A 25656-nucleotide genomic window follows, 5' to 3' on the forward strand; every position below is an offset into this window, starting at 1 on the left:
TCATCTCTGAGGTCGCGTTAGCATATGTATCCTTCAATTTCACAATTTCAAACAGCTTTTCCCTCAAAAACTTGATTTTTTTTTTTTTTTAACTGTTTCCGCCACAAATTGGTTGCTGGATTCTGGACCGAGGGCTTCACTGGAATGTCAGCTGTTGGAAAAAATCCCAACTCGAGTGTGTGCAAGTCACGGTTGGGCCCAATCGGGCCGTCTTTAGCTCCTCTCGACCATCAGCAACATCACACGATGAAGCCCCCCCACGCCATCATCACCCCCTTTGCGCAGAATGCTAAGCTGCTCGCTAATCACCTTTCGTGCGGACAGCCTAATTCCGATGTCAAGGTCCATTACCTGTGAGCGGTCCAGAGGTGACCCGGCCTTGCTATCCTTGCAGCCGTAAACACCATTTGGAGGATAACGCACATCTGGGTGGCTCGCAAAAATGGCCGAGAGGCGCATCAGCCAAATTTGCAGTCATTACACCGGGCGAGGGGGGCGGCGGCACTGGAGCATGTAACAATCAGCTCGGAATATAGATAACGTCCTTGACGATAGCGCCGGTCAGTCAAACGCTGCCGCTTGGCATTTGGATTTTCAAACGTCACAATTTCAAACACAATTCGCTTCAAACTGCAGGCCGTCAACATTTTTTTTTTTTTTTAAATGCATCCGGCGCAAGATCTCCGTGATCTCCAAGGTCTACGGTCTATTTAGGATATGCTCAAAAATCTACGTTTTCAACAGATTCGTAATATACTTGAAGCGCTCAAGGGATTTTGTCATAGCAAGAAGCAAGCGGCGTTTTTAATTGTATCCAGCACATCCTGGCTGTGATCTCTCAGGTCTACGCTGTATTTAGGATACGCACTAAAATCTACATTTTCAACGGATTTATTTTTTTTTATTTTATTTTTTAATTGTATCCAGCACATCCTGGCTGTGATCTCTCAGGTCTACGCTGTATTTAGGATACGCACTAAAATCTACATTTTCAACGGATTTATTTTTTTATTTTTAATTGTATCCAGCACATCCTGGTTGGGATGCCAAGAAATGGCTCCTTTTCAACAGCTTTGCAATAAACTTGATACCATCGACTGTTTTCTGAGGAAGAACCCGAATGACTTTAAACCGTAACCGGGACAAGACCTCTACAATTTCGTATGCTGGAATGTATGAAAACTCAACCGCTGTGAAGCCAACACGAAGCTCAGAACTGTTTTCGACCGAGCGAGAAGCCGACTGACATTTCAATCGTATCCGGCACGAGCTGACTACGATCGCTGAGACCGAATTAGCACTTGTTAAACTTAAGGTGTCACTTTTTTGTCATCTGAGCACACCCACGATTGAATCTCACTTGTGTCCAAAATCCACTTGGACGACTTATTCCAATGAAGTGAAATGAGTTGACATTCAAGCGTGTAACTGAGCTCGCGGCCGTCGACGGTTCTCCTCAGCACCGCTTTGGATTTTGAATCGCATCCAACTCATCGTCTGTTTGGACAAAATTCGAATTTGCCAGCAAGGTCGCAGTCAAGTCAATGTTTGCTTTGGATTACGGCGAGCGGCCAGCATTCAGGGGAGCGTGAGTGGCGGGGGTCTGCGAATGCCCCATTGAGTCCCGATACTTCAGTTGGCCGGAGCGACATGTTTAGGAACCGGCAGCCATCTTCAGCTTGTCGCGCTTCACATCTGACCCCGGAGAGCCACGCATTTTGGACGCGGTGCCGTCCCCCAGATCAATGATAACCATGATCAATAGTCAGAATGTGCTCGCCAATATCGGATTGCGCCATCAATGTCAAACCAAGAACCCTGTTCGTGATCCATTTTTTTTTTTTTTTTTTTTTTTACAGTCTTAAAAACTTTTTTCCATGATGCATGAAAATATAAAAAAAAAGTCCAAAAACGAAATCCTTTTGTTTGCCATGAAAGAATAATAAGTAATATATAGTATTTAAAATGCCAGCTTCAAAATCCTTTTTAAAGTACTGACTGGAAATGGGGAGAATGTTTTACACGTTTAGATGTGTCGTCACACGACCGTGAACGAGTCTGAACACATTTTTTTCATTGTTGTTCTTGTGCTAGTATTAGCTCCTGCGCTAGCATACGTACTCACGTACAGCAGCGGATTTTGGCATGTGCGCATCCCCTTCTGGGGTCACGACAACCCTGGACCGTCTACTTTGGGGGTCTTTTTTAAAGATAAGCAGCCTGGACCCCCATCGTGGTTTTGGGCCCACAACCTCCCTGAAAATCTGTTTTCTGTTTTTGTGCTTCGGCTAAACCCCCCAAAAAAAATAAATAAATACTTTTCCATAGTGGTGCCAAGGAACTACGTTGAAGGTAATTGAGGAGTTTCAGCAAAAAAAAAAAAAAAAAAAAAAAAAAAAAAAAAGCTTTACTGCCATCTCAATATTAAGGAACTTTGTAGAGGTGAATTAAGGAGCTTCATTTCAACAAAAGTCGGGATTTGCTGGCATCTGGTGGCATCTCAGAGCCGAGGAAATATGTTGAGTGGAGGAGCTTCATTGGGAGTTAATTACGCCCGGATTTTCGTTACTCACGACCGCAAGGGAACGCTAGCGACTGGTTACGCGTAGCCTGGACACCAATGGTGTTATGCTAGCATTAGCAACAGCCGATTTCATTGATGTTACTCTAATGCAGTCAGACATGACTTAAGGACACAATTATGTTTCCGCGGCTGGACGGGGCGAGCGTCGCGTGCGACCGAAGGCCCGACGGCTGCCGGCAGCCGCGTCGGGAGCAAAGCTCGACGAGCGGGCCGCTCGTCCGCAACGTGCCTTGAAAGCGACGGCGAAGGTCGGACGGCCACGGAGCGCTTCGCGGGGGAACGCGACAACCAACATTTGGAAAGAACCACAAACGGCGACGTCAAAGATGCGCGCAATAAATAGCCAGTAAAGGGCGGACACGGGGTCCAGTAAATCGGGCTACGCGCAGACCCGCTAATCACGGCCACTTTCAACGACAGTCGTGCCTTTGACGTGACTTTCATTTGTCCCGTGACCGCTTCTATCTCAAAATATTTTTCCTAATTTCACCCCAAAAAAAAAAAAAAAAATATATATATATATATATATATATATATATATATTTTTTTTTTTTTTTAAGTTTTTGGTTTATTTTTTTTTATCCCCTCCATGACCTGACTGCAGAGAGCAGAGCAAAACAAGGGAAAATAAAAACAAATGCAAACAACGAACTGCAACATGACATAAAAACAAACAATATCATTGCAGCAATGTATATCAACCTTTGACCTGAGTGCAAACAGTGAATAGTTTCTGGGAAAATTGGTACAAAAAATGCTTTTTTTTTTTTATTTATCCATAAATAGATGGATTCACTGGACTGAACTTCCGCCCCGCTGTGATGTAACAGTCGCCTTCATTTGCAAAAATCTGCCCCCGCTCTGCTCATGATGTCATCATTTAGTCGGGGTGAAGAGAAGCGATTCAAATGCATGACATTCCTCCGGAACAACATTTTCGTTGTTTCCGATTTTTTAAAGCGTTCCCGAGAAGAATTCCCGATAGCTTTCGGCATTTGTCCGCGGGGGGGTTGACGGTCGTCTACCGGCGGGGGGGAAGTCGGCCTGCAACGCGGAGCGGCTGACAAGCTGCCAATCGGTGGCTCAACAAAGCGCGGCCGCGTCTAATCAAAATCGTGCGCTTCGGCCTCCGGATTGACGACGACGACGGCGTCATCATCATCATCATCATCATCATCGGCGCAGGCTCAATAAAATTAAAAGTCACAAAATGGAAACAAAAAAAAACAAATATGGACCATCTGCTCCATTGTTATTCGCTGTGAAGGGAACATTTTTTGCCCCGGACGGTTTTCGGGTTTCAAAGTCACGATGCCAATTAGCGTTAAAGTTGACTTATTTTGAAAAATGTTGAAAAATAGGCAGAACCGGAAATGGACAGGAAGTCAGCCATTTTGGGCGAATGCACTTCCTCGGGAATGCGGCCCAATCAGAAGCCGCTATCCTTTTTTCTTTTTTCTTTTTTTTTTTTTTTGTCTATGCCAAGTATGGTGTTTTTTTTGTCTTAACTTTGGGAATAGTACAAATTTATGGGAGTGCAAAGCTATCAGATCAGAGCAAAAATAAAAAATGAAAATTATTGTCATCAGCAAACATACATACGGAATAGAGTTCATAAAAAAATGCCGCTCTCTTTCCACACGTGAAATTATTCAAATCATTTCATCGCTGCACTTTTTTGCACTTCACAACACAGACCAAAACAGTCATAAACTAATCAATTTTCATTAGTCGTCGGGTGTAAATTAAGTGGAATTAAAGTATATCAGATTGAAATATGAATCTGAATAGATGAGCAGATTATTAAAATCTAATTTCACCAAGCGACATCTCATAAATTGGGGCGCTTGTTAAGTCAAGGTATTACTGTACTTGCATATAAAAATGAGTTTTTTTGGGGGTGGCGGGGTTAGAGTTTATAAAAAATATATTTCCTTAAAATATTGGTAATTTCCCTCATAAGGGCCAATCTTAAATTGAAGTTTAATTTACTAACTACCAATTTACTAAATCCATGTGGAAAGTTTCTAACGCCCGCAGTTTTGCAGCCCTAGTAGCAATTTTGTTGTTTTTGTTCTTTTTTTGCATTCTGAATCTAGCGCAAATCTTGAAAAGGAGGCGTCGCTCCTCCCGACTCAATCAAAAAGTAGCGGAGAGAGACGAGGCCCAGCCGCGACGAAGCCGTTTTTCGCCGCGCTCGGCTTCTGTTCGGAGGTCGGCTTCCTCGCCGAAGAACATCGAGGAACATCTGGCGACACCCGAAGCGCCCGTCTGCCGTCGCTCCTCGCCGCCGAGTCGTCACAACAGCCGTCGGAGTGGAGAAAATCCACTCGCCGGTTCAATTATGCAGGAGGCGTGAATTAAATATGAGGCCGGCGAGCGGGAAGGTATACATGACGCGGACGCTCGCGGGGGCGCGCAGGGGTTACGGCCGCCGCCATCAGACGTGAAAGACGGTCGACGACGCATCTACAAATATACGCTCGTGTTTTCCGACGTAGCGACAACGCTGACACATGGCGGTCAATTTTCATCCCTTGGCTAGCAGGCGCTTCCTTCCGTTTGACCGACCGTCGCTCGCTCGCTCGACTCCTTTTCAATGTCGGGACGTTTCACTGCCTTTAATCTTTCATTTAACAGCAGGCGCTAATTGCCTTTGTTGCTATTAGCTGAATTATGATTTGATAGATAACGCAAGTCGTTCTCAGGCTAGTGGAAACTCGTTGGAACGGGCTAAAAAGTTAGCCCAGCGATCCAATTTGACGTGAGAGCGCTGCGCTTTCTTCTGCTCGATTGTTTGTCGGAAGAGTTTTTGCGGATTTGAAAGCGAGCGCGTTTAGCTCGGAGCCTCGGGCTGCCTTTAAGCCTTTGTTTAACCGAAGGTGCAAACAGGAACAGAAATTGCAAAGATTTCCGTACGAGGAGACACATCCTACAGTATTTTCTGCCAAGGAAAATTGCAGATCATCAGGAGATTGGCGGCAAGACGATGGAATGCGGTTCCCGAGAAGGAGTTAGCATGGCAGTACGTTTGCATCCTCTTGACTTGGGTACGTTGCGAGTGGCGCGTTTTCTCCTGCCGGATTCACTGTCAACAGTTTTCAAGTGCATTTGAACGTGAGCATGTTTGGCGCTGAACCTGACATTTTTAAATTTTGCTATTTTTCCTTTGTCGGCAATTTGCCATCGCACACATGCTCGGATGGTCGGCAAGATTTTCAAATGAGGATCCCCGAGCGAGTGAAATTAGCGCAGCAGTACGTTTGCGTCCTCTCAATTTTGGTACCTCGGGAGAAGGAGAGGTGAGCTTCCTCGGCAAAGAGAAGGTATTTTGTTCCCTTGGCAGCAGGTGAGTTGTCACCGCAGTCGCCGTCGAGCTTGTTCATCAAAACGGACCGAAACGTTATCTTCATCAGCGGCAGAACTTTAGATACCGCTCTTGGATCTCAGTAGCGCGTGACTGGCGAACTAACACCTAGCATAGCCGCTGTGCGCATTCTCATCCGAAAAGAGCCAAAATGGCTGATGTGAGCGAGCTTTTTTCAAGGTTCTCTGGCGGTGCCGCCCTGACTCTCGCTCTCCCTTCGTGCACTTCATTAATCACCCTCGGTTTAGTGGGCCAGTCAAAGATGGCCGCTCGCAGCTCTGCGGCGCCCGAGCCACAAAATCCACACGGCGTCGGGTCACGTGCGTGCGCGTTACTCCCAAAACGCAATCGCCCACACATTTAGAGTGTGAGCGCGCAGCTGATCTCCAGAGAGGCCGACCCGGGTCGAGTTCTTGTGGGACTCAGCTGCTCGCCGCTCGCTGCTTCCGGCGGATTCGGGATGCTATAATTTGCTCTTTTGAGATCCACTTCCCGCATACAGGCAGCGAGCCGTCTGAACCGTCCTGACGGTCACGTTAAAACCACCCCCGCACCCCCCGACTTCACCTGACTCCATTAAGGCCCGACCGGAACGCCATCCCACCTCATTATCCGTCAGCGCTTGGAAGTCCGAGGTAGGCGGCATCGAGGCCCGGGCCGGATGCGCCGCGATGAGACAACAGGACGCGCCGCTCGGCTGCATAAGTGCGCGCGGGCTGAATAATGGAGGATGTAATTAGGCCTTGTTTCGATGCACGGGAGTGCACTTAGACCCCGTGTCTCCAACCGGGCTGCGAGGCCATTATCGGCGTTCGATCTCGCTAACAAAGTCATGCGAGCCGCTTAGAGCGCCAATTAGAGCAGCGACGGTGCGCCAACGCCGGCTCAGACCGAAATGAACGGAAAGACGGCCTGCGTCAATTCATCGCACGTTGCCATCGATATCTTCGGGCCCCGCACGAAAAGGGATCCCGATTCGGGTTCGGGGAACACTTAGATTGGTTTCGGAGCTTACAAAAATATTTACTCGGCCCACTTGAAAATTCTGTAGTGCCGTGGCAAACTGAAGGCATCACAACTCCGACACGTCAAGAAACAACAAGGAGATCGCGTTTTACTACAAAGGAGACCGAGAAAGCCGAGAAAACGGGCCACAACGGCCAAGCGGAGACTGTGGAGCGCTGCGGTGGCCCGAGTCGAACTGGACATTGTTGGCCATGGTCAAGAGACGCCGTTTTACTCATGAGGAGACTGAGGGCAGCGAGGGAAGGGGCCACGGTGTTCAAAATGGCGCCGGTGGCCACGGCTTAAGTACAAAACCCACACCGGATGGAAGACGTGGGGAGGAGACTACGGGCAGCAAAAACACGGCTCACTGCGGTGACCGCAAAAACCAGATCAGGCGTCACGGTACACCCCGCTAAACGGCACATTGGCACTTCTTGTTCTTGGCAAAGGCAAGGAGACCGTCATTGACTCGAGAGGAGACTGAGGGCAGAAACAAACAAATGGACACTGGGGTCACTGCAAAATGTTTTTCTTTAAATCACGACGACCTCTGAATGCATCGTGAAAATGTTTGCGGCTGCTGCCGATGCAGCCAATAGGAGATTGTGGTACAGGTGAAGTGAAGTATATGTAGAGCTTATACTGCCCCTACTGGCCAAGGCGCAAACTTCAGAAGGCACCGCACTATGAATGTGTGAAATTGTTTCATTCTTTGCGTCTTTCATCACGTTATGACTTTGTGGGGGGGTTTTTTTTTTCTTCTCCCAATAGTGCAGCCATTTTAATGGGGAACGAACGATAATTTGGGCAAACATAATCTAATCAAATCAAATCTAATCACCTTTGTATTGTATATGAGAGAGTTGCTAGTAGTAGATAAAAAAAAAATGTTTTCTGTGTAAAAGTATAAGCTGAAGACTGACCCGGTTTGACCGTCTTCAAGCGAACCGGCTCCCGAAAGTGTCGTATGACCGCCAGCGTGTCCCGGTTGGTAAGTCCACTGACGGGCGTCCCGTTGACCTCCAGCAGGACGTCGCCGTAGTAGGGCAACTTCCCGACGTGGCACACCAGCACGTCCAGCTTCATCTGGCCCAGGTGCGGGAACTGGCCCAGCTCGGCGCCCCCCAGCACCTCCACCACCGAGCCGAAGTCGCCCAGGTTGCCCCACGACACCGCGCACTCCACCACCTTGCCGGACCAGTGCTTCTTCTTCTTCAGGGTTCTGGACATGTTGCCTCGGTCTTCGCAAGTCGACGAGAGGTTCGCTCGCCCGTTTTTGTTCTGGAGGCTCTCTTCTCTGGAACGTCGCGGCCTAATCACGCCGAGCGAGCCCGGTTCATCTCCCTGTGCGGCTCCCCCCCGCGGAAGGTGTGCCGGAGCGTCATCCGCGAGGCGGATCCGACCGGCGCTCCCTGCGCGTAAAGACGCCGACGAAGCAGCGGCAGCGATCGGGGCGTCGCTCTCCTCCGGCGACTATTGAAGAAAATTATAATAATAATAATGACAATAAAATGAATAGAGAAAATAAAAATCGGGACGTCAACACGGCGAGCGGCGTAGACGCGCGGCTCCGCGCTCCCGGGGAGACGGTGAGCGTGCGAGCGCCGTGGAAGTCCAGCCCACCGGAGCGGAGGCGGCCGAATCCGGAGCAGGTTTGAACGCACCTCGTCGCAGCCGGGGCTCCGCTCCTTCCACTACGCCCGTTCGCCCCCTCCCACACCCCCCCCCCCCCCCACACCCCTTTGTTGTTGTTGTTGTTGTTGTTGCTGCTGCTGCTGCTGCTGTGCGGACTCACGTCTTTGGCGCTTGCTTGGCCGCTGGTGCTGGCGCCACCTTGTGGACGGATGCCGCTTACGTCCGAGTGTCCTCAAACTCACCCTGCAAAAAAAAAAAAAAAACAACACTCGAGTGACGCCTACGTGTTCTTGAAAATAATTTTAATTACAGGCAAAGAATCATAAATAATAATTACAGTCAAAGAAAAGAAACAGTTGGGGTTTAGTGTCAAACAATGAGAATTACACATTTAAAACGAGCACATCGCTGCACGGATAAAAACCCTTTTCAAGGAACTGAAATGGAAAAAAGCGTCGGCCTCACAGATCTGAGGACACGGGTTCGATCCCGACCCCCACCTGTGTGTAGTTTGCATGATCTCCCCGTGCCTGTGTGGGTTTTCTCCGGGTGGGCTTTCCGCTCTCCTCCCACATCCCAAAAACACGCAACATTAATTGGACACTTTAAATTGCCCGTAGGTGGGATTGTGAGTGCGGCTGTTTGCCTCACTGTGCCCTGCGACTGGCAGGCGACCGGTTCAGGGTGTACCCCGCGCCTCCTGCCCGTTGACAGCTGGGATTGACTCCTGGAACCCTTGTGAGGATAAGTGGCTAAGAAGATAGATAGATAGATAGATAGATAGATAGATAGATAGATAGATAGATAGATAGATAGATAGATAGATAGATAGATAGATAGATAGATAGATATAGATAGATCGATCGATCATGGGCTTGGGGCACAAGTAAATTCTTCCCCTAAATTCTGTCTCGCAGCAAAAGGCTTTCCAAAACCCGTGACATCTCGACTCCAGCACTCCTACGACCCTCATGAGGATAAGTGGATCAGAAAATGGATGAATAAATCTATATTGTTATAAAGAACAATCTTACAGAGTGCTATTTTTTCCTCATTGAGGAAAAAAAGATTGGGGGTTGTTTTTCTTTGGAGGCTGGAACAGATTAAAGTCATTTCCATTGGTTTCAATGGGGAAAGATGATTTGAGTAATGAACATTCCACATCTGTAGGCACCACTGTGAAAAAAATGTTGACAATTGGTGAGGATCTCATTTCTTGTACTGCTCCAGGTCCCACTTGATGTATTTCTGGAGGCACCGTGCAATATTACAAATATTTTTGGTCATCTGCATTTAATAGCATTGGAGTGCATCAATTGTGAATTATTATTCCTCATCTCCCAATCTGCAGCATTTTTTTTTTTTTTTAAATACACCCTTGTTGATACATCATTGATGTGTTCAATCATGGAAGTACAGGATGCTTACGTGAAGGTGTTCAGTTGAGTCCAATTTTGTTGGAATGTTTAGGAAGAGAGGAAGTCGCCCATGTCGACGGCGCTCGAACGGAGCAGCCTGGTGCGGCCACTCTTGACTCATATGTCAGTCACGTCACACACAAACTTTTTCAAAGGTGACCACATAACCCGGGGACACTCCCACAATGTGCTCCATGTGATCCTCGCATCAATCATTTTTTTCTTTTTTGATGGAAAACGGCTATCAACGGGTTCTATTGACCCATTTTGAAGTTAAAAAAAAAAAAGATACATTTGTTGTTTCTTTTGTATGAATATCCCATACTATATACATCTATATGCATTTTTCTTTTCACTAAACATACTGTATATATTGAACATTTTTTATTTATCGATCCATATCTTAGTTATCTTCTGTTCGGTGAAAATCCCATTATTATTTTTTTTTTTACATTCCTCGGGTCACACTGACTTAAATGTTAAAAAAAAAATCTGTAAAGAATTTTTAAAAAGTTAGTAAAATGATTTTTTTTAACTGGTCTTTTCTTTTAAGAAATTATTTTTCTGACAAACATGGCGAGAACATTGAGAGATTAAAAAAAAAAAGTCTGGATCGATCACCTTCTGGACTTATTATGTACACATTTTAATTAACCCTTAAAAAATGTGTTAGCTTTTATTTTTCTGACTGCATGTGCAGTTGTTTAAAGTGAGCCATTTTAAAAGGTAAATGATCTAAAAAATATTAAACATAAAAAATAAAATTACATTTTAATAATTTATTGCAGTCCTGTTATTGATCTCTTTTATGACAAAAAAAGCAGCATTTAATGCGTTTACCAAACTACAGCATGGTGCTCAAAATCATAATTCTTCAGCAATACGCAGCAACACTTGGGAAACTCGCTTGGAACATGTTGATCATCTATAATAATAGCTTTGCAACAAAAGCCCCCCCCCCTTTTTTTTTTTTTTTTTATTAAACATGCTTTACACAATGTACAAGGTCCAAAAATATAATTGGGGGGAGAAAAAAAATATCACAATAAAAGAACAATAAAAAAAGCAGCATAGAATATTGCCAGAGCAACTTTTTCTTTTGACTGATCTGGTAAACTTTGGTATTAAGGGAACAAAAATGGCCTTGAAATAACGAGAAATGTAACGTACACAAACATGTCATGTGGCTGCTTCAAGCTAACTTGTCAAAGTACAACAAACATGACATTGTGCACGTCTGGAATGTGTCAATTCTTAAGTCATAGAAAAGTAAACCACGCAAAAAAAAAAAAAAATTGTAAATGGAAAAAGGCTTCGGAGGTGCGACCGCTGACCTGAGATGGTCTCCATTTGTAATGACAGCAAAACAAACAACGAGGAACGTGTGCAACGTCGGAAGCCGACAGACAAAATCCAAGTGCAAAAGAGATGATGCGGTCATTTCAGCCTGCAAGATCCGCGAGAGGTAAACTGAGGAAAGTTCACAATTCCAAGAACATTCGGAAAACCGGACAAAAGTCTGCAGGCCTTTTATCGGATGGCGCTTAACTTCTTTGTTAGCCTAAGTCACATTTGAATGTTTCCAGAAAAAAAAAAAGAAAGAAAAATCAATTTTCAGCATTTTTATCCCAATCACCTAATAAGTTATTAAAAAAAAAAAATCGTACTATTTAAGCATTATTTATCCAGTTGCGGCAACTGAAATCAGATTCTCATCCCGGCTGCAAAAAACATCCTTTACTGCCACAAAATTTGGAGAAAAAAAAAAAAACAGCCCCCAAAAAAGTGCCAACGTGCTTACCGATGGCACTTTTTTGTTTCCCATTTTAATGTGACGACGCAACTCGTATCACAAATCGAGCAATGCTGAAATGTGACTGAAAGCATTTGACATTCCACAAGATATGCGAGACAATGTCAAGGACAACATTTTTCATTTTGTAGTGATGAGAATTTTTTTTTTTTTTTTATGTGATCCTGATGAGGTCCGACTTAAGAAAATGCAAAGAATGAGGTATCACATACTAGTTTGAGTGTATGGCTCAGTAAACACGTTCCTCCCTCTCTATTGCAGGATGTAAGCGGTTTATGAAATTTTGCTCATGACACGAGTGGTTATCTTCTCTTCACACGCGGACGACGGCAATGTTACTTAAAACTTTGCCTGTATGCTGAAAGGGTTTTCAAATATGTTTTTTTTGCCACTTATCCTCACGAGGGTCGCGGGGAGCGCTGGAGCCTAACCCAGCTGTCGACGAGCAGGAGGCGGGGTACGCCCTGAACTGGTCGCCAGCCAATCGCAGGGCACACGGAGATATACGACAGTCGCACTCACAATCACACCAACGGCGCAATTTAGAGTGTCTGATTAATGTTGCATGTTTTTGGGAGGCGGGAGAAAACCCAGGCGGGTACGGGATTGAACCCGGGACCTCAGGATTGCGAGGCCAACGCTTTACCAGCTGATCCACCGTGCCGCCTCGCCAGAAACATTCTCGGTAAAATGCCAAGTACCAAATGTTCTTTTTTTTTTTTTTTTTTCCTTCCTTTAGATAGGAGACAAAAATGTAAATTGTCAGCTAATGGATTACGCACCTGTACATAACGTCTGCGTTTCAAACATTTCATTCTGCGCTTGCTTTTTTTTTTTTTCCACAGTAGGAGGATCGTGGCTGAAAAGGAATAAAAGAAGATCATTAAATTAAGTGCCCGCGAGCGGTGGAGGCAAATCGGGTCAGTGCGAGGAGACACTGGAATAAAAAAAAAAACAAACAAAAAAAAAAAAAAAAACAGGATTGTTACACAGGTGCGTCTAAAAATAAAAATCAAAATTAAAAAAAAAAAAAAAAAAAAGTGGTCCTCCTGCTCCATAAACTGCTGGAAGAGAAGATTGCGCAAGGCTGAGGATATCTTCATACGTAAAAGGAATTACACAGCACAACGCGGTCTCGGCGCAGTCTTGGGTTCACGACCACTCGCTGTTCCAAATCTCAAGTGCGCTCCCGTCCCAAAGTTGCTCACGTTCACGGCGTCCGCGCGAGTGCCGAGCCGAGCGACTCCAGCAGGCAACGCGGCAACCTTTGGCAGAGTGCTGAAAGGAGGTAGCGGTGGCCTATGTGGGTGCCGGCCGGTTCTGAGGCTTCGTCCTTTCGGGGGGCGGTCTGCGCTTCTGCGACCCGGCCGCCGCCGCATCCCCCGCCGGAAGAAGCGTCCTGCGAGTGGCGGCGCCCGCTTGCGGCTTTGAGGTTTGCCTTTCGCCCCACATCGAGTGGCTCGAGAAGTCTGCGGGCGGCACAATCAAGACCAGGGAAAAAAGGTCAACCATTAAACTGCATTTCATTTTCCGTATTTGCTTCTTACAAGAGTAACGCGGAGGTCTATTTTAGTCCACGTCCAGAACTGATCACTGTGCAGCTTTAAGGCAGGGCTTTTCTCATCCATTTTTTTTTTTTTTTTTACGTGATTTATCCTTTCAATGAGTGTAATTCAGCAGCTTGGCGATGAATTTTGGCCTCCAAAAATGGGAAAAATGTGCTGACAGATTGGAGAAAATTGCTTCTCTCGCATGAATTTTAAGAGGGAGGAATTACAATTATTATAAAATCATCCATATTGCATAGCTCCATACGGCATTATATTTTTGCTTTTATGACCTGTCCTGAGTTTTTTTTTTTTCTCCATACAAATACTGCAGTGATAATGTAACAGCGCATTTATTACATTGCCGCGGGCTCAGCCTCCGACCGTCTCCGGGCCGGCGTTTCGAGCGCACGCGTCTCACCGGTGGCGCAATCTTCCATCGAGGTCCGGCTGCTCGGCCTGTCCGGTTCCCGTCTGCCGAGGAAGCGCTCCGGGCCGGCGTCCTCTCGCCGGGCGCGCTCGCCGAAGCTCTCCTTCAAAGCCGGCAGGTCGTCCTCGCCCGGGTAGGCGTAGGGGCAGTAGTCCCGCGTGCGAGAGAAGACCTTGGCGTTGTCGTAGCAGTCGGAACACATGACCATCGGGCTGGCGGCGCCTTATTGGCCACAAAGACAACCCAAAGTTTATAACTGGAGCGACCGCCGTGCTGCACCAAAATCTACCGACGAGTTCTGCTGCCGAGTCGCTCTTTTTCCTCCTCGGATTGGAGTTTTGCGTCCCCAACCATTTTTTTTTTTTTTTTTGGCCAGCCTTAAAGTGCCGAAGGTGTTCCTTTCATCCACGGTCCAACTTCCAACCGCATTATTTAGTTACGTGCGCTCGACCGCGAGAAATTCTCTTTTCTGCAGTCCCGTTTTTATATTTCCCTCCATTTGTTTGGAATCGTACTGACTAATAATATTCACAAAGGGGCTCGAGACGGACTGGAAATGGATCTTAACAGCAGAGCAAAATGGAACGACCAACAGACCTGAGGGGGCTCCGGCCGGTCCGTCGCGAGCCTCCCCGGGCCGGAAGCCGCTCCGGCCGGTGAACAGCGGGCCCGCCCGGCACTGAAGCCGTCCGGAACCTTCCGTTTCCACCTCGCCGGCTACGTCTCCGTAGCACACACCTGGGACGGACACGCGTCACACAGTGAGTCCAGAACATTTCGCTCGAGACCGTTTTTGGACTTCCATTTTTCTCAGTTACAAGCAATGTCGATGGACTGTTCCATATTCACTTTTTACCTTCAGTTTGCTGTTATTTTCAGAACGTATTCCACCGATTACCTCATTGGATAAAATTGATTTATCGTGATTAAAACACCATCCCATGTACATGACGGGTGCAGATATCACCCTTGACCAGGTGGTGTCACTATTCTCACAATGTACTGGAGTGTATGGGCGGGGCTTGGTGGCCCGGGGAGTTACGTGGGCCGCAGTGGAACCTGGCGCTGATAGTCTGTCTTTGGCCATTGCAATGGATTTGAACTTAAACAACAGTCGTCGTTACCTTGTGTTAGCAATCCTACACGTTGTACTTGATCTTCCTTGCTGAGAGAGAGAGAGAGAAAACTGATCCCAAACTTTGGACATTCTGTCACTTTTATGGACTCTTTCCTCCTGCCTTGTGGCCATCTTATTTCTACGCCGACGACACCCACCAGTGCAGTAAGATTGGCCCGTGTGTAAAAATGAGGCCGGCAAAGTTTCGAGGAGAAGATTCTGTGTCGACCTTGTTTGGCAGAGTTTTTACGCCCTGACGCCCTTCGTGACGCAACCGGTCGGCATTTAGCCGGGGAGAGAAGCTTACAGGACCTGGTACTCCCAGGCGGTCTCCCGTCCGATTACTAACGAGGGCCAAACCCGCTCAGCTTCCGAGATCTGACGACAAGCCGGAAGCAAAAGTAAGCGAATAACGCTGCTTTTTTTTTTTTTTTTTTTTTTAAAAAAAAAAACAAGCCGTAAGACGACAAGCCGAAAGGAAAAGAAAGCTACCAATTGCAGCCCTAGGGAGGTCTAACTATTTTTGGGTTCTGAAGCTGTGTGTGTGTGTGTGTGTGTTGTTAAAAATATATACGTATAAATAAATAGAATCATAGGCGGGGGCTTGACTCACCCTCCGTGCCCTTGTGCACGTATCCATTGGAGAGCGGCGCCACGAGTTGCTGGTGGCTGCCGGCCTCAGAGCTGCTGTAACCTTCCGGCGGCTCGGACAAAGTCCCCTGAGAAGAGAGGTAGCTGGGGATGTCCGGCGGCAAATTCATTTCGTCTGGGGAAAAGGGAAATGCCGGAGTTCAGGTGAAATCATTTTATGGGAAGGTCCGCCCGCTCGCTGACCTGTGTTGGTGATGCTGTAGTCTTCGCTCCTCCTGCGCATGTGATAGATGACAATGACCCACACCAGCGAGGTGCCGACCACGCAGCACACCACCACGATCACCACGATGCCCGCCGTGGTCCAGCCGTCCTGGTCGTAGCCTGCGCCGCTGTCGCAGTTGGGCGACGGCGCCACGCCCAGGTAGATGTGGCCGCGCTCGGTTCCCAGCGTGTTGGACATGATGCAGGTGTACTTCCCGGCGTCGCCGGGTCCGGCGTCCACTATGATCAGGAGCTGGTTGGCGGCGGCGAAGAAGTGGCGCTCCGTGAGCGCCAGGGGCCCGTCGTCCTTGGTCCAGTTCAAGCGTGGGGCGGGGCTGCCTCCGGCTATGCACTGAAGCACGGCGGTTTCGCCTCTCGCGACGGTTCTGTCCTCCAGGGGCCGCGCAAAAGAAGGAGTTTCTGCAATTGGGGGGGGTCGTTGCTTAATGCTGGCATTCTGCAAATTCTGACTTTAGTCACTACAAATGTGCATCTTTCATCATCAACCTTGCTCAAAGGTACACGTGTATTGTACAGCTGTGTTCAACACTAGTTCACACCACTGGACTAAGCAAATCTGCAACTCGAATTGCCCACAGAATGAATTTTTTTTTTTTATTTTTTTTTAAAGCTTGTAAAAAAATATGTTGATACTGGACAGCAATGCTATTGGCACTTTGGTACAGCGGTGGCTGTTTTAAAAGCCCTTCATAAATACAATTTAGTCGAGTACCGCAATTTCCGGCCTATAAACCGCGACTTTTTCACACGCTTTCAACCCTGCGGCTTATGCGGTGATGCGGCTAATTTGTGCATTTTTTCCAACGACTGCAAGGTGGGACTCAAGTGGAAAAGGTAAGAGTGAGACCAGTGGAATACATGTGCCAATGAAGTGACTTTTACCGGTATGTTTTTTTTTTTTAAACCGGCCCTGTCAGCGCCGCGCTAGCGTTAGCACCGTGCTAGCGTGTTTCTGCCACGTCTCAGTGATTTAGGTACATTTTTTTTTTAACCGGCTGTTCGTTCTTAGCTACCATTTTGCTACTGTGTAGCTCCCGCAGCGTTTTTTTTTTTTTTTAAACCGATGTGTTTATTTATTTATCTATTTGAAACCATCGCTGTTCATGCTATCATGGTGTTGCTATGTTAAGATAAGATAAGGTATTAAAACTTTGAAAACTCTTTCTGTGTACCGTCTTTCTTTGTAAATATTTGTTTCAATGTGGGCACTTGCAGCTTTTACACAGGTGCGTCTTATGTATGTACCAAATGGGATTTCCTTCACAAATGTACCGGGTGAGCCTTATAATGTGGTGCGCTCTGTCGGCCGGAAATCACGATAACCAAAAATTCCTTGATTTAGAGAAGGTTGGGAAACACTGGACTGGAGGTCAGATAGGTGGCCCGTGAATCTCTTTTGAGACTAAAGACTAGACAAGCGCAGAGCATCGTCGGCCTTCTCTCCAGTTGGACCACGTCAACGTTTGCATCAGCTTCAACACGAGTGAAACGGCCAACCAATTCAAGTAGTTCTCCACGACTCACCCAGGACCGTCAGCATCGCGTTGGCGGACAAGCTGCCCGCGGCGTTCTGCGCCGTGCAGCTGTACACCCCCATGTCCTCCGTCTTCACGTTGGCGATGAAGAAGATGTCGTCGTCCGGCATCACGTGCATTCTCCGCTCGCGGGCGGCCGGGAAGTCGGTGCCGCCGTCCTTCTGCCAAGCGATCTGCGGCGAGGGGTGGCCCTCGGCGGCACACTCCAGCCTGGCCATGGTGCCCGTCCGGATGGTGAGATCCATGGGGGTCTTGAGGAAGGACGGCAGCTCTGCGGAGAGCGGAGAGACGCATTCGCATCTGCTTATGATCAATTGATTACCGTTCCTGCATCCCAATTTTACGGCTGAAACAATTAAATCACATTTGAATGTGAAATGTTGGATTGAAGATTACACCTTCTTAGGGAGTTCCGTTCCCGCAACAGTGACATCGGCAATTTGTATACAAGTCGAAGCATGCGCGATTCTATTCACTAACTTAACAGTCATAAACAGTAACAATTAGCGTGGAACACGTCTAGTCATAAATCCGTCCATTCGTTTTCTGGGCCACTGGAGCCTATCGTAGCCCATATGTAAAATAATCCAAGTACGGCATTAACTCGGCATTTCTTCATCTTTGCAAATTCGTTCGTAACCGTTAAACATGGCAAGATCCACAGATGTGACGTTTCCAGATGACTTCTGGCGGACACGCTCACCGTTAACAGTGAGCTTGGCCCTGTTGGAGTAGTTTGCGCCAAAGTGGTTGGACACCACGCACTGGTAGCGGCCCTCGTCGGTGAAGTTGACGTTGAGGAGGTGCAGCACGGTGGTGTAGATGAGCTCCCCCTCCCGGTAACGGGCGTAATTTTGCACCTCGGCGTCGTAGAGCACCTCGCCGTCTTTCCGCCACGCTGTGCTCATTGGTGAGTCGCTGCTGCTGGTCGCCACGCAGCTCAGGGTAACGTTGTTACCGCGCAGCGCCACCGACGTTTCGGGATGAGCGGTGATCCGAGGCTTTGGGAAATCATCTGGCGGGTTGAAAGAATCCCATGAATTATTACATTACGTTGGGATTTCTTTGCGTGGCGCATGTCTGCACTTTGCAACGCTTTTCTCCACATTTCGACAACTCCGGCAATTCCTTTAGGTGAACGCTCACCACAGACAAAGTCTCGGGGACTGACGGAAAGCACATCGCGACCGAGCAAGACGGCCGGGTGGGCGCAGACGGCGGACGCCGAACGAAGGAAGCGGCCGCTGGTGAGCCAGGGTCCGAGCCACTGCATGTGACAGTCGCACAGCAGGCTGCTGGTATTGAGGACGCTAGGAGGGAACCACAAATATGAGATTGGGAGGAAAAATGCATTCCAATGGATTTCGTTTACTCACAACACTTTCAGCTTCGTATGCAGCAATGCCTCAGGATCGATCGACATGATGTCATTCCTGTCGAGGTCCCTGGCAAAAGAAAAAGAAAAAGAAAATGCGGATGACAAGCGAGTCTGCTATTGAGCTTGGGGATGAAAGAAGCAGCGGTCTCAATATTTCACTCACAGGTACTCCAACTCATCCAGACCCTCAAAGGCTTTCTTGGTGATTGACTTGATTTTGTTCTGCTGTAAGATTCTGGAAAACAAAAGGTTTGATGGTGAATTAGTCGCTCGACAACTTCTGTCACACGCAGATTTTTTTTCCCCCGCCCCGGCGGCGCCATCCAAAAAGGCAGATGTCTCCATAAACACAGATCGGCAAGAATTTCAGTGTGCTCACAGTCTGTTCAGCTTTTTCATTCCATCAAACACGCAGATGGAGTCTTCAATGGCCCAGGAAATTTCATTATTGTGGATGTCTCTGCCAACACAAACAGTCACATATTTTGTTACAAACAAACAAACACACGTTTGCGAACGTGTATACAATTAGCTAAGCTTGTCAAATCGTAGTTGTTTTAAGATGGTTCTGTGCTAAGAGTGGAATGTACACTCCGACAGCTTTGCTAATGCAACACAACAGGCGGCGTTAAATTTTGGGCATCACAAGGGATCTGTAACCCATTTATCACCAAAGATGTAGTTTTACATCTTTTGAAACTTTATCCCCTAATCCCCAAAACGTAGTTAACACCAAAATTTTTGTTTTTTGCTGCACCATCGATTTGAGAGGGTGCTTGACGTCATCCCTCATTGTAGGATTCGGCGTGACACCAATTCTTATGTCCATAAAAAAAAAAAAAAAAAAAAAAAAAACACTAGATAGAATCAGTCCATCACACAATATAGAATTACGGTACAACTTACTAAACAACAGAAATAAGTCAAAAACCTTTTTTTTTTTTTTTTTTTTTTGAAAGATGGAAGCCTAATCTTTCATTTGGTGTGTGCTGTGTTTATATGGCCATAAAAAAACCATATTCGATGGGGGTGGAAAGATAGCTTCAAAACAGCCTAAAATGGCTTGTAAAGTACCTCGTTGGAAAAATGGCTGGGATTGAACTAACCAGCGACACCGATCGCGCAATCAAAATAAAGAAACGGAAAGCCCAAACTGTGAATTTAGAAATTGCAAGGTTGTCTTCTCCTACAACCCGATGACAAACACGCACTTCCACAGTGGGCCTCTGTTGCGTTCCGATGAGTGGGGAATGACCTGCCCCCCGGTTTAGCAAAAAGGACAGTCCACGGGCCCACGGACATGCCGGACGCTTTGCGGTTCCGAGCTCCCTTTGTCCGTCCGTCCTCACGCCTGGCCACTTTTGGAAGAAGCCCTGCACTCTCCCGATTCGCCTCTCGCTCGAAACGACTTCCGCCGGTGTGTCAAGTTCTCGCGGCTGACCTTCTCAAGCCGCAAATAAATCAGTTCACAATATTCCCCCATTCCCCCACCGATGGATGCGAGACAAAAAAAAAGCTACATTTTCCATAATTTCTCTCCGATAGCTGAACCTGCGGGGTCAGGCTTGATAACGTGCGGCAAACGTGAGCGTATCTGGCAATCAACTTGTATGTTGTGCATGGGCGGGGACAAACGGACAAACATTAACAAGGCACACCCGAGAGAGCTCACAATATTGACGACTATCACAATCTTGATGGAATATTGAAAACTAAAAAGGCACCCTGAAGGCCTTTTGAGATACAAAAAAAAATAACATGGAGGCATTGGTGAGGCATAATACAGATGAGGTGGAAAAAAAAAAATCACGTCGGTTGGGTGCTCTGGACGTAAGGATGGATTTACACCGCAATGGTTCAAGTGACGCACTTTGGAATTTTTGCTGACAAGTGGCGTAGTGGGGAACATATGGGAAGGAAAAAAAAGATTTACTTCATAATCAGGCCGATTCTATTGCTGATATGTACTGAATATATATCTGCCGACGTGTCCAGCATGAACACACGTCAGATAGACGCCGTCGAAATATACCGATTGCTGACATGTACAATATTTTCTGGCCAGGGGTCAGACTTATTCTCCAGAGTGACTTGCACGTGAAATTATTAACACATTGTTACATCCATCCATCTATCGAGTCGCTGATCTGTTATTGTCACACTGACAACCATAAGAGGGCGCTCTAAGCGCGTGTATCAGCCATGCGACTTTCTGGGAAGTCATTGGATGGCTCAGCTTCCGCGGCACCAAAACCATCCCGTCGGGATTCAGAAAGGCTGGAAATGGATAGTTGTAACCGCCGCAGACGAAGAGTCTGACGTAAGCGACGTCGAAGAGGAAGCGGCGCGTGGTCTACCGCTGGAGTGGGCGGACTTGTTTACAAGTGACACCGAGGATGAAGATTTCATTGGATTTTAGTTGCCGGACATTTGGAGTGACACGGATGGTTTTGGTAAACTTCTCCGTATGTTATTTATGCTATAGTTATCGGCATAACTCTTAACGGTATGCTCACATACCAGGCACGTTCTCAGTTGTGTCATGTAACGTAAGCATAGCGTTCAGCCTGTCGTCGCCTCTATTTTTATTTGAAATTGTTCATCATTTAAATTTTAAATGACATGTTTGTTCTTGCTGTAGAATTTCATCAAATAAATTTCCCCCAAAACTCGTTTTTATGGATTTGATGGGTGTTGCGACATGCACTCCGGAGCAACGTGTACAGCGGAAAATATGGTATATACCCGAGATTTCCCCACAAAACGTGTAACGATACCCGCTCAAAAGCTACACTACACCAAAAGATAAATGAAACAACAATTAAATGTAGTCGAAATATGCTAAATCTGAGGAGTGTCCACCAATAACAAGGAAAATAACTGCAGACGTTGGCGCATGCAAGTTGTGGGCGTGTGCTCAAGTCACGGGAAACGCAGTCGTAACGAATGTGTCGCTTGATTGTCAGTGGAAATGGGCAAATACAATCAGAAACCAAATATGTGCATTCAGTCAGAATTCACAACTTGGACTTAAAGATGCAGTGTAAATCCATCCTAAACAGGTGACAATGATGGAATCTATTAGTGGGTGCACACGTGAAATTGTGACCATTCCTACTGTTCTCCTCAGCTAACTACAGAGGAATCGAGTTTGAGAGTTGGACATGAAAGAGTGCGGCAAAAAAAAAAAAAAAAAAAACCTGCCGCCATTTCTCGCAAGTCTGTTAGAGATGGCAGTGAAATCATTCCGGTGACTCCATCAGTCCAACGTGTGGACGAATCCTGAATGGTTCCCACTCCGATGACGGAACCAAACGGGTCGTTCTTATCCCGTGAGCTCATACTCACAGCGTGTGCAGATTGGGCAGGCTGCTGAACACCCGCTCCCCCACGTGGCTGATGGAGTTCTCGCCAAGGTTCAGGCTCTGCAGGAGACCCAATCCCACAAATGCCGTCTCGTCCAGTCTGGTCAGATGATTGAAGGACAGGTCTCTGCGCAAAACACAAAGTGCACGCGTTCAAGCAATCACTCTCGACCTTCGTTGAGCCAAGGCACGTGTTCTTACATTTGAAAAATCTCACAAGGCAACAACAAATATGTGACAAAATGTCCATACGCAAGTCAATGACACACTTTCAGCGTTTATTTGTTCTTGTCGGCCACAGATGAATGAAGAAATATGCATCGTTTGTTGGAAAGAAATAACATTAGGAACAATTAAGTGAAACTGGATTATTTTCTCACGGCAAAGCAGAAGAGCTGCCGCTACGTTCAACAAAAGGATTTTATCGAGGATATATGACGTGTGCGACAGCAGTCGTCTGCTGGTAAATGCGATCCAGACAAAGAGAACATTAAGGATTGAAAGAAAAGCGGCTCCTCCAGATGTAAAGAAAACACACTCACAGCTCCTCCAGCTTTTGGCAAAACTCCCAGGCATCTGGTCGGATCACGCCCACGGCGTTCTGGCTCACTCGCAAGATACGCAGCATCCGCAGGCCGTACAGCCAACCTTTGTTCACCTCCGTTAGGTTATTGTGCTCCAGCTCCCTGACAAAGAAAAAAAAAAAAAAAAAAAAAAACTACGTCGTGAAGATACAAGAAGCAAGCAGCTGGAGGATGACCACACGAGTCGCTCACAGTTCCTCCATGCTGATGAGTCCAAAAAAGGCTCCGTCCATGAGCTTGTTGAGGCCATTTCGTTGCAACTTCAGCGACCGGAGCGAGTCCATCCCTTTGAACGTCAGGCTGTCCACCATCTTGATCTTGTTACGCTTCATTTCGCTGGCGGGTGGTGACACACATACAGTCAAATAAAGGGGAGGAGCTATGGCGCTGTGGCGGGTTCAAATCCCGGCCCCGCCAGCGTGGAGTTTGCATGTTCTGTCTGTGCGGGTTTTCTCCTAACCCACATCCCAAAAACACTCATTTGTTCGACACGCTAAACTGCCCCATCGGTGTGATCGTGAGTGCGACTGTTGTCTGTCTCCGTGTGCCCTGCAATGAATAGGCTGGCGACCAGTTCGGGGTCTACCCCGCCTCCTGCCGGTTGACAGTCCCCCGACCCTTGTGAGGATAACCGGCTCAGAAAATGAACGGATGGATCAAGGGGAGAAACGTACACATGATTTGTAGCAATGTGCTGATCACATGTTCCCCCCCACAAGAGTCTGAGACAATTTTGAGCATCTGCCGATTTACGAATCCCAATACAATAACTTGGTTAGCGTTAGCGTCCAAATTGTTATTGCGTAAACTAAAACTAAGCTGTCGCTGATCCATTTGACAATATCTTGGTATCACAGGATTATTTTGTTGCTTTGTAACCCTTAAAAATGACATGGTTTTCTCCTGATGCAGAAAACCTGAAAACTACGTGATTAGCGCTGATTTTCTCCAACTCAACAGAATCGGGACACCTCTTAATAATTTGGCAATTTATCGAGGATGCTTATTCCATTTCAAACAAGTAACGCCTGACGTAAATATGCAGCACTCCTGTCGTTTTACAAAGAACTAAGTTCTGTTTCCTTTTTTTCCCCACTGTGACTCATTCATATTTGGACATGGAATGATACTTACAGAAACTGCAGACTGGGAAGCTTGAAGACTTTGGACGGCAGCGCGGTCAACCTGTTCCTGTTGAGCTTCAAAACCAGCAGAGAGCTGGAGATGTTGTCAAAGCAGCCCGGCTCCAGGACGCTGATCTTGTTATTACTTAAATTCCTGCAGAGTTACAAAACAAATCAAACCAACTGTGTTTTTCGTTTGGCATCCGTAAACTTGGGCACTTACAGATATTTCAGCTGCACGAAGGGGAAACTTCCCACCCTGAGCTCGGAAAGGGAGTTGGACGTCAGGTCGAGCGTCTCCAGGGACTCGTACGGGAGCAGCTGATGCATCGACAGCTCCGAGATGCGGTTGTGTATTCTATATCGAACGTGTCGGCCGAGATGGAAAATTGACTGATCATTTATTCATGTGAGCATATTAGGAACATAAAGGACTCTTGATAATTACCTACGAGTGTCTTTTTGCATCATTATTAGTAGTATTACAACTTGGATTCATATCAAAGGTTTTATGACGCACAGATAAGGTGATTTCATACTTACAATGATAGAGATGTGACGTTGGCAGAGGCTTCTCCAAAGACGGGGAAAGCACTCAGTTCATTGTGGTTCATGGAGCTGAAAGGAAACGTAACGTTACATCTCGCTCTGCCTCACATTTCTTACACAAAGTACCGTCGACGAAAATATTTGCCGGCCACAACTACCCACCATTAAAATAAACACGAAAGTTGTAATATTATGGAAGCCACTGTGACATAATGGAAAGTTTGAACAAACAACACACTGCACTCAAACGGAGACGTAAAATTGAAGGAATTTGCATTTCACATAAAGGTCGATAACAATATGGAATTAAATAAAACAAAAACTAGTTCTAATGGATGTAGAATTATTTTTTTTTTTTAGGCCACTGGTGGTGTGTGTGTCCTACATGAATGCAGCACAACTTCAGCACTGAGTTGGATTTATATTGTTAAATCCTCCTCAGTGCTGCTCTTTTGTTGGGTAGCCTTCGTTATAATACGAAAGGATGAGTGTTGATATTGGACTTCCCTCACGGGATGAATCAGGTACCGTATCCGTCCGACGACCCGAAGAGACGCTAAACAAGGCTGTGAATGTTGTGATGCTAACCCCGGGAGCAACTTTTAGCTAGCACACGATGGAGAACTTGGCTAACTGCTTACACTTGGCCGAACCCCTCCAGCGGGCCCGACGGAGCCGTCGACAGCACTCTCCTGTTGCAGTCCAGAACTCGGAGCTCGTCCGGGCCCGCTGAGCAGGAGCAAGGAGCCGGACACGACTCCAGGCACCAGGCACTGGCGGCGAGAAGCACGAAGGCGAACGCCGAGGGAGTGGGCCGGCCTTCCGCCATCTTAAATCGTCTCCGGCGGAGCTACGTGGCTTAACTCGCTGGGGACGGTGACACTTTTCGGGACTCGCCGCAACTGGACCTCGGTCAAGCAGAAGCAACATTGGAAAAAGCGCCGACACTTCCCCGGCTCCGAACACGGCGACTAAGCGGAGTTAAGAAGGCCCAGCTCGAGTGCGGCATCTCGGCACGGATTGAGGTTCCTCCTCGTCTTCGCCTGGACTCTGGAGTGCCTTCCGCCCCGACCCGGACGCCCGAACACACGTAGGCCGCGAGATCCACGCCGGGTCGACGCCAACCCAATAAGATGTCAAATGGTCACCCGGGGGGTCGTAAAAGAGTTGCGAGTCATTTCGGCGTGTGTGCGCGCGTTCGGTCGGACAACAAAAGCGCTCGTTTTGTTGATGTCGTGGGAGAGGCTCGGCTCCGCCCCCTCTCGGCAAGATGCGGACGATTCTATTGGCCGTGGCGCAAGTTTGTCAAATTCGGACGCGGATATG

At 47.2% G+C, this 25656-nt stretch overlaps 2 protein-coding genes across 6 annotated transcripts in view; both read right to left on the minus strand.

The window, feature by feature from the left end:
* LOC133508084 (membrane-associated guanylate kinase, WW and PDZ domain-containing protein 3-like) overlaps positions 1-12657 on the minus strand; it is a 118077-nt gene extending 105420 nt beyond the window's left edge. For 3 of the 4 annotated variants that reach the window (XR_009796974.1, XM_061833805.1, XM_061833808.1), the window contains exons 1-3: positions 12608-12657; positions 8755-8837; positions 7883-8432 (exon numbers count right to left, since the gene is read on the minus strand). Coding sequence is in view for 3 of the 4 variants with exons in the window: in XM_061833805.1 (XP_061689789.1) it covers positions 7883-8189 (307 nt within the window). In the remaining variant the exon portion in view is untranslated. Of the gene's footprint in view, positions 1-7882; positions 8640-8754; positions 8838-12607 lie in introns of those variants that run through there. The other variant, XM_061833806.1, reaches the window with a different exon arrangement.
* On the minus strand, positions 10801-25656 carry lrig2 (leucine-rich repeats and immunoglobulin-like domains 2). 2 transcript variants are annotated; one of them, XM_061833809.1, is made up of 18 exons: positions 24972-25649; positions 24325-24399; positions 24005-24139; positions 23792-23935; positions 22850-22993; positions 22616-22759; positions 22057-22200; positions 19088-19168; positions 18872-18943; positions 18707-18775; positions 18477-18640; positions 18034-18345; positions 17320-17601; positions 15754-16194; positions 15533-15685; positions 14400-14540; positions 13794-14024; positions 10801-13294 (listed from the first exon to the last, which is right to left on the minus strand). In XM_061833809.1, the coding sequence occupies exons 1-18, from the start codon at positions 25157-25159 to the stop codon at positions 13125-13127; spliced, it is 3090 nt and encodes a 1029-aa protein (XP_061689793.1). In that variant the 5' UTR covers positions 25160-25649; the 3' UTR covers positions 10801-13124. The 2 variants fall into 2 exon arrangements, with proteins under 2 accessions (XP_061689793.1, XP_061689794.1); XM_061833810.1 differs by lacking the exons at positions 10801-13294; positions 13794-14024 and having other exon boundaries at positions 14405-14967; positions 24972-25656.

This window comes from Syngnathoides biaculeatus, chromosome 10, assembly GCF_019802595.1.
Source record: "Syngnathoides biaculeatus isolate LvHL_M chromosome 10, ASM1980259v1, whole genome shotgun sequence".
In the NCBI taxonomy this organism is placed as follows: Eukaryota; Metazoa; Chordata; class Actinopteri; order Syngnathiformes; family Syngnathidae; genus Syngnathoides; species Syngnathoides biaculeatus.